This window comes from Cynara cardunculus, assembly GCF_001531365.2.
Source record: "Cynara cardunculus var. scolymus isolate 2C chromosome LG 16, CcrdV1, whole genome shotgun sequence".
NCBI classification, from domain to species: Eukaryota; Viridiplantae; Streptophyta; class Magnoliopsida; order Asterales; family Asteraceae; genus Cynara; species Cynara cardunculus.
In genome coordinates this window covers 2,320,019-2,328,386 of record NC_037543.1, presented here as the reverse complement: position 1 = coordinate 2,328,386, position 8,368 = coordinate 2,320,019, and the positions used below count along the sequence as shown (strand labels likewise).

Sequence of the window (8,368 nt, the reverse complement as noted above, 5' to 3'; positions counted from 1 at the left end):
TATTTTTTTTATTTACAACTGTCATTCGATTATTTGCCATTTGGGAAATGTATCTCAATCCATAAGTTGATCGTGATTTTAATACAATTTTGTTGGGTTTTATTTAATTATTTCTAGTTCTACCATATGAAGAATAATTAAAATAATCCAAAATTTTCTTATATAAAATAAAGGTAAATTACATGAAAAAGTAACATAATTTAACTTGATTCTTATTTTGGGTAACGTACTTTCAAAACTTTCATTTTGTATTTAAGATATAAAGTTTTAAACATTTAAGTACCTGTGTAACATGTAGAAGTATTAATCGGTCATCATGCTGATATGACAAGTGATGAGATGAAATTGAGTTGAATAACAAATAATACTGAGTTAGATATCAAATGTGAAAACTTTATATCTTAAATATCAAAATGAAAGTTTTGAGAGTACGTTACCCGAATCAAATTAAAGTAGGTTTTTTTTTTCTATTTAATTTATTCAAAGATAGAATGAAATCTTGATCTAATCATCTAATGGTTCATAATGATTTTGTCACTGGTATCTAAATCCATGTCATCACACCAATAAATTCTATGCCACACATACACACTTCGTTTCCAACAGATTTCAATCGCATGCTTCTTCCATTCCACTGATTTCTTCACCAAATTGGATCGAGATTTCTGGAAAAAAAAAATGGAAACCCTAATCACATCTCACTCTGTTTCATGTCTCAATTTGAAAAACCCTTTAATAAGTTCCCAATTTCCCCAATCATTCTTCCATCTTAGACCTAATTTCCCCCCTTTTCAACCCTCTGCGAAGCTACAATTCTGTGTTAATGATGAACTTAGATCGATTTCACACAAGCGATTTGGAGCTTCGATTAGGGCTTCCATGGCGACTGATCAAATCACTGCAACTGATGATGGAATTCGATGGCTTCTTGAGCCTGTAGGTCAGTAATTGTTGTTCTTCATTTGCTAATCTATGCTTCTTTCATTGAAGATTTTTTGTATTGATTTCATCAAAATGGTAGGTTTAAGGGTTAAAATTGGGTTAAGCACAACTCAACCCGACAACCAGGGTGTAAACGAGTTGACTCGAACTTGAGCTCGAGCTTAATTATTCTCAAGCTTGAGTGGATCTCAAATACAAAATAGAACCCATTTAAGTTAACGATTCAAGCTTCATAAAACCAATGTTCGACTCGGCTTGTTTGAAAACTCGATTATATTTTTGAAGTCTGAGCCGAGCCATTCGATGATTCGAGCATATAATTTTTCTAGCCAAATATGCTTATCTTTACTATATTATAAAACATTTGACAAAAAATCTTCAAAACCAAATTTTATGCACGAAGTACTGTTTATTGATGCATATTACTTAAAATTTAAGATTATAAGGAAATTGTGCATAAGTACAACTTATTAAAACTCCATATTTGAATTCGTGTAACTAACTACAGATAAATATAATCAAATATTGAATAAATATCTTATTTTAAATATAAAAAATCTAAAATATAATTAGGATAATCAATGAGTTCTAATAGAATACTTAGTTATTATCTTTATAAAAAATTATGTTATTAAACCTAAATTAAATTTCTTTGTTACCAAACCTAAATTAAATTATAATTAAACGAAACACTGAAATCAAGATGTATCTCGATGTATTGCACGAGTACCCTTCTAGTATATTCATAAATAATACATTAAAAATATAAAAAATTTCAATCTTGGGCCAATAAAATAAAGGAGTTAATAGATCACGAGATCGAGCCCATAAACGAGCATCGAGCTCAATAACTCAAAAAGAAAAATTCGAGCTCGAGCTTGAGCCCTACTTTGAAAAAGTTATTCGATCTCGAGCCTTGTATAATTTTTTTGAGCCAAACTCGAATAACCTACTGTTCGACTCGACTCGGCTCGTTTACAACCCAATAGACAACTCAACCCGATATATATACCGCCTCCGTCCTAGGGGCGGACCTATTTTGAAGAGTAATGTCAAATATTTTGAAACCAAATTCATAACAGATATTAAACATGGGTACCATTAAGATGCAGATTTTTTTTTATCAAACAAGATTCACCTCTTAACGATTCAGAGGCTGCGTCTTAATGGAACTATTAAGTATAATTATAGGCATAACTTACCACTACACCAAGAGTGCTTCTTGTTTATCTTTCTCCCATTTTGACTTCATTGTCGTTTTAATGATTTATTTTTCTTTTCATTGCAAATTAATCTTAAAAAACCACAAGGGTAGTGCCTAATTGGTTTGAGTTTGACTTCAAAGGTCAAAATTACCAGGAGGTCCAGGTTCAAATCCAAGGAGGAATAAAAATCTTTTTGTGGCCACGGAGGTTCAAATGCGGTGACTTCGCGCTATCTGCTTTAAGCAGGTGGTCGCCCTAGGATTAGTCGTCTCGCATAGCGGGTTGAATATCCAGGTTAAAAGAAAAATCTTAAAAGTCGTTTTTTATCTCGTTTTCAAGGCAAGATATATCTATTTTCAAAGGTCAAAGTGGATTCCATTTGAAAGAATGTATTTTATTCCCCAAATCGACACAATTGACTTTTTCCCGGGTCAAATCGTGTTGACTTTCCTCATGTCAAATAGTTATGTGGACTCTTGATCCAGTTTAAAGGCGCATCCGCTTAAAATGTATCATGGGCCCCGCCATTATCCATCTCAAAATAAATATTTACTTTCAAAAACATGCGTCTATTTTCCATTTTTATCCTTAAACATGAGGTAGAAAAATTCTCACCCTGTTACTAAGGGTAAAATTGTCTTTTATATAATTAAAAATAATAATTATTATACATCCTTAAAACTGTAATTGTGGTCATCGTTTATTGATGATTTGAATGTATTCTATTTAGTTTAAACGTTTGAATTTTGATCGTGATAAGTATATTTGGATGATTATAACATTTTGGTTAGGTCGGATAAATTTTTAGTAATATTTATTTATTTATTTATATTGATTAACCTGGATATCCAACCCGCTATGCGAACCGATTAATCCCAGGTTGATCACCTGCTTTTCGGGTAGTCCGGAGTCACCGCATTTGAACCTCCATGGCTACAAAGGGATTTTCTAGAACTGTCGCGATTGAGTTAGGTTGTTTATTTAAGACCTTTATATTCATTGATACATATACATTTATCAAAATATGTGTTCTGTTAATGAGTATATTCATCGATGCATATCTGCAAGTGTATATACTGACATACATTGATGCATATGCTCATTGAAATTCGTTACTGTACATGCATCAATGAATATTAAGGTTCTCATGGTTCTCAAGTTTTTTTGGTTCTCACGTGAACCGCCCCTATATATACATACAAATATATTTAAACAATCAAAACACTTATATATCTTAACAAATTTAAAGCCTCTGTGTCTCGTCGGACAGAGGTAAGGTCTGCATGCATCTTATCTACGTTCGAGTGGGATATACTGAATTTGTTTGGTTTTTTAACTGACGTCAAGAAAGTAGCAATCTTGCAATATCGTATATGATATATGTGCAGGTGATGGAGATTCAAGACATATCGGTTTTAAGGTTGCTATGCCATCCGCATTTGAGATAGCATCCGTAAGTAGCTTCTTTAGGCTCGTATCTTTTGTTGTTTTCGTTATGATCTGAAAATAACTGCAAAGTTTCCGGGGGTGAGCTAGAGCGAGGTGACCATTGGACGTGTTCCTGAGAAAGCCGATATAGTAATCCCGGTTGCAACAGGTATTGCAAATTACCGAATCTTTTTTTCAAGTATATAATAATAGGGTATATTTCAAATGCAACCATGTCCATTTATACAGCCAATGCAAACCCAATCAATTTAGATATTTATGGAAATGATGAGAGTTCATTTATTATGATTTGAATATTTATGGAAGACGACTAGAGTTCATTAATTATGATCAATACTTTATATAAGGAAACAATCAAAACTTTAATTAAATCACATGTTCATCAAATTAAATGGACGGTTGAGATTGAGTTGTATTGGTTGTACAAATGTAAAAGGGTTGCATAATAACTCACCTCTATAATAATATTTATACACAGCAAAACTCACACACACTTCTAACATCCAGTGAGACTTGAACCCTTAACCTCCAACGACCCTTTAATTACCGACTCACGGAGAAAACTATTGGAGCAGAAAACAAAAAGTTGATTTTCTTTATTTTAGAGAAGCTGTTGGAGATGCTCTTAGATCGTGGCAAAAAAAAAATTCAACTTGCTTCAAGCGGGATTTTTGCTCGTTGAGCCTTTTTTTGGAAAAAACCATCAATTAAAAAGTCCGTTTTGTGTTGTTACGTAGTATCCGGTACGCACGCCCGATTGCAGAAGAAAGGCGGTGATCTTTTGGTGACGGATTTGGGCAGCACGAATGGTACATTTATTGACGAAAAACGGCTTACGCCTGGTGTGCCTTCCGTTATTCCTCCCGGGAGATACGTTACATTCGGTCCGATCTTCATTCCTTTATCTACTACTACTTCCATATATTGTTCTCTTGGCTCATTTGAAAAAGAGAGTAATTTTTGACTTCATGAAAACAGTTTGATCCATAATTACCAATTTTTAAATACTTTTTTACGAGTCGGGAGTCGTTTTGAAAACAACGGGATAGAGGTAAAATATGCGTTCATATCATTCGTAACATACCGATAAAAATGCAATGGCCCACAAGTTTTTTGGGGGCCGTTTATCAAATGTTCACCCGGGTAAGCGCTTACCAAATCACATTACCTTTTGGGATGAATATGGTAAGGACTAAGAATTTTACCCAGTAAGAGCGAAACAAGGACCAAGAGTTTTACTTAGTAAGTGAGGACCAAGAATCTTACCCAGTAAGAGTGAGACAAGGACCAAGAGTCTTACTCGGTAAGTGAGGACCACTTACTCAGTAAGAGCGACACAAGGACCAAGAGTCTCATTCAGTAAGTGAGGACGATGACTCTTACCACGGTTAACACTTACTGTGTAAATTATTACATACAATGCCGTTTTGATGGACCAAAATCTTACCCTGTAAGTAAGTAATAGTGTTGAATTTTACCGGTAAGTATTTGGTAAACGACCCTTACTTTTTTTCTTTCTATCAAGAATATTTAGATATTTAATTACCGGTAAACGTTGTAATCTTGTTTAATTGTCGTTGTAGGTGACACCAATTTGGCTATTTTTCGTGTTTCAAAGGTTAAAATTGTGAAATCAAACGACCGTGAACCTACGGTCGAATTAGAGACGGAAGGTGCAAGTAGTATTGTGGAGAACACAAGTCAAAACGTATAAAATTGTGTTGATTTATACGTCGACTTGTTGGATAACTCGTGCATGGTTTGGCTTAAACCGAAATTTGGCTGGTTTGGCCGGTTTCTATTTAGTTTGTAGGTTTAAATTTTTTGAAACCGAGTCTTTCGGTTCAGTTTGTATCGAGAAACCGACCATTTTAACCGAACCAAACCATATATTAAAATTGTTAATAGGCATTGGCATATAGTTTAATGGTTATTTCAAGGCTCTTTGCCAATAGGTGAATTGTTTGGTGTACAATGATTAAGAGGCTCTCATGATATAGTGCAAAATGAAATATAATTGTTCGGTAATTGTTTAAAATGGAATTAGGGTGCTGAATGGTTAAGGGAGGCCCATGATACAAAATCATTCAGAAGGTTTTTAGAACCATTAGGAGACATTTTTTTTTTGTCAAACAAGATTCACCTCTTAACGATTAAGAGACTGTCTCTTAATGAAACTATCAAGAGGTAAACTAACAATCTCTGACACATATCATTCTCTATCAAAGGGAAAATGTATCAAAACATAAAGAAGTTTGACTTTGACCCTATCTAGTTAACGTTAATTTTTTACAATCAGGATAACAAATGTTTAATTTTCTTTAAATTTATTTACATATTCAATCAGTTTTTAGTCTATGTCACATCAATTGATTTTCATTTTGATAAGACATTTTGTCACATAATGAAAAAAATTACCATATAGCTTTATATCTATGTCATAAATAGTTAGAAGATTAATCGGCTACAGATCAAAATATCTACTGAATAAGAAAAATTGAACGTTTTTACATTGATTGAGATACAAAAAAAATATTATACTAAATGGAAACCAAAACATATTTTGTTGCATTTTTTTTGGTAATCGTAGGTTTTCGGGACAACTTTCATGCATCGAATAATCCATTCCCCTGGGTGACCATGAATAGCCTGAAGTCATTACAGGTGAATCTCCATGGCCACAAAAACTACTTGGATTTGCATCTGGGGTAAATGAAATTTTCCAGTGCATCCCCTTGAGGCTTAACCAGTGAGCTACAACCGAAGTGGTTCGTTTTGAGAAAGATTTTTCATCATGCCAGTTGTATAATTTGCTTACGAGTTGCTATTCATATCTCCTCACTCACATACCAATCATTTTGTAGTCGGTTTGTTGGTCTAATCAAACCCAAGAAACCGAGTAGCCTATTTCTAAAAGTGTTAAACCTATCTTGTCAGTTGTTTTGGCTTAAACTCACTTACAGATAAATTTCCGTTTAAGCTGTTTAACAGTTGCTGAATGGTTTTATGCAGAATGATTAAGTGGTCAGAATGATTAAGAGGCTCTCATGATATAGTGCAAAATGAAATATAATTGATTGGTAATTGTTTACAATGAAATTAGGGAGTTGAATGGTTAAGGCAGACCCAAGATATAAAATCATTCAGAGGGTTTTAGAACCATTTAGAGACAAACTGTTTTTTGCCAAACATGATTCACCTCTTAACAATTCAGATGCTGCCTCTTAATGGAACTATTAACAGATAAGCAAACAACTCCTAAGTTATGAATAAGATGTTGTCGAAATCCTAATTATCTGTATTTTATATTTTTCAAATTAAATGCATTTAATATTTTTGTTCACCAACACCTCAATTCTCAACTTCTATTCATTACTTCAATCATTTTTGTGTGAAGAAAATTCAATACACAAATACATACATATCCTCTAGCTTCCATTTGTTCACATCAAGTATCACATAAGTCATCATATGGGACCATTAGCCAATGTAAATTGACTTTTCTGCCCTTGAGATGCAACCCTATATATGTTGAATGCTTTTTATGGCAACAACATCCCATGATCTTAAATGCCATCACTACCCTTTCCATCATTCCTTTTCAAAGCATTATTGCTTCTATTCATTAATGAATATAACTCTATTTTATTGTTTTCTTCTTCTTCTTCTAGTGGATTCATTGATGAATATAACTCCATTTTCTCTTCTAGTGGATTCTCATGCATTCTAGATGGATCATGTTACTTTTATCTATCGTATTATATTGCACAACTTTTCTAAAAAAAACTTGTTCGGAAGTCTAAACTTCATTCTAACAACTTAATATGACGTCTTTAGATATGATGTTGGTTTTTTGTACTATGGGGGTGTTTAGGATTGCTTATAAAAACAACTTATTGACTTATTCCGGTGTGACACCGGTAATAAGCACTTTTGAGTGTTTGGATAAACAGCTTATACCGGTGCCAAACCGGCAATACGAAGTTTTTTAATAAGTTAAACCATTCTAACTTATAATAAGTTGATAAGTGCTTTTACAGAAAAGTAAGTTGTTCCAAAATAAGCAATCCCAAATATCCCCTATACATCATATACTTAAAAGTCCATAGATTACTCTATTATGATGCACCCTAAAAGACCCATTTTGTCGTAGTATCCTAAATATTGCTTACGGAAGACCTATCGCAACACCTAAAACCTAGGGCTTGTTGATTCGTTTAGTTGCAGATAATTTAAACTGGCATCATCAAATTGTATGGAAAATGCAACGTACTTTGATCTGATTCTTATTTTACATATCATACTTTCAAAACCTTCATTTTGATACCTTCGACCAAAGAGTCAGGTTCATACGAGAACAATAACCAAATAATAGAATAAAAAAAACGATTGAATCACATGAGAATTTTTACACAAAAATCATGTGCAAATTCACATGCGATTCACACATTTTTGGCCACGACCTCGTCCGCACACCCATGCAATGACCGTTAGTGTAAAATCAGATGTGATTTTGCACGTGATTTGGTCGTTTTCGTGATCTCTTATTTAGTTACCGTTCTCGTTTGAACCTCCCTCCATATACCAAATTACATTACATAAAATAAGAATCAGACCAAAATACGTTACTTTCTCGTACAATTTACCCTCCAAATAAATACAAAATATGCATACATCCAAAAAGAGATTACCACCATTATGGGAAACTAAATAGTGATGGATAGAATGTTCATTTATTTCTTCAAGTTGCAGCAGCCCTCTCCACACCAACC

At 33.5% G+C, this 8,368-nt stretch overlaps 1 protein-coding gene across 1 annotated transcript; it reads left to right on the top strand.

Annotated features, from left to right (window-relative positions):
• Positions 1-597: 597 nt before the first annotated feature.
• On the top strand, positions 598-5,529 carry LOC112529469. The gene is made up of 5 exons (XM_025140766.1): positions 598-940; positions 3,536-3,600; positions 3,684-3,744; positions 4,334-4,480; positions 5,180-5,529. Exons 1-5 carry the CDS (start codon positions 679-681, stop codon positions 5,308-5,310), a joined length of 666 nt encoding a protein of 221 aa, XP_024996534.1. The 5' UTR covers positions 598-678; the 3' UTR covers positions 5,311-5,529.
• Positions 5,530-8,368: the final 2,839 nt, after the last annotated feature.

What these genes read in the sequence shown, in the direction of transcription:
- LOC112529469 (XM_025140766.1), top strand. Translation starts at nt 679, where the DNA reads ATGGAAACCCTAATCACATCTCACTCTGTTTCATGTCTCAATTTGAAA. An exon ending in AGTAATCCCGGTTGCAACAG is followed by an intron (nt 3,745 to 4,333) that starts GTATTGCAAATT and finishes GTTGTTACGTAG; the next exon opens with TATCCGGTACGCACGCCCGA. An exon ending in CGGGAGATACGTTACATTCG is followed by an intron (nt 4,481 to 5,179) that starts GTCCGATCTTCA and finishes TTGTCGTTGTAG; the next exon opens with GTGACACCAATTTGGCTATT.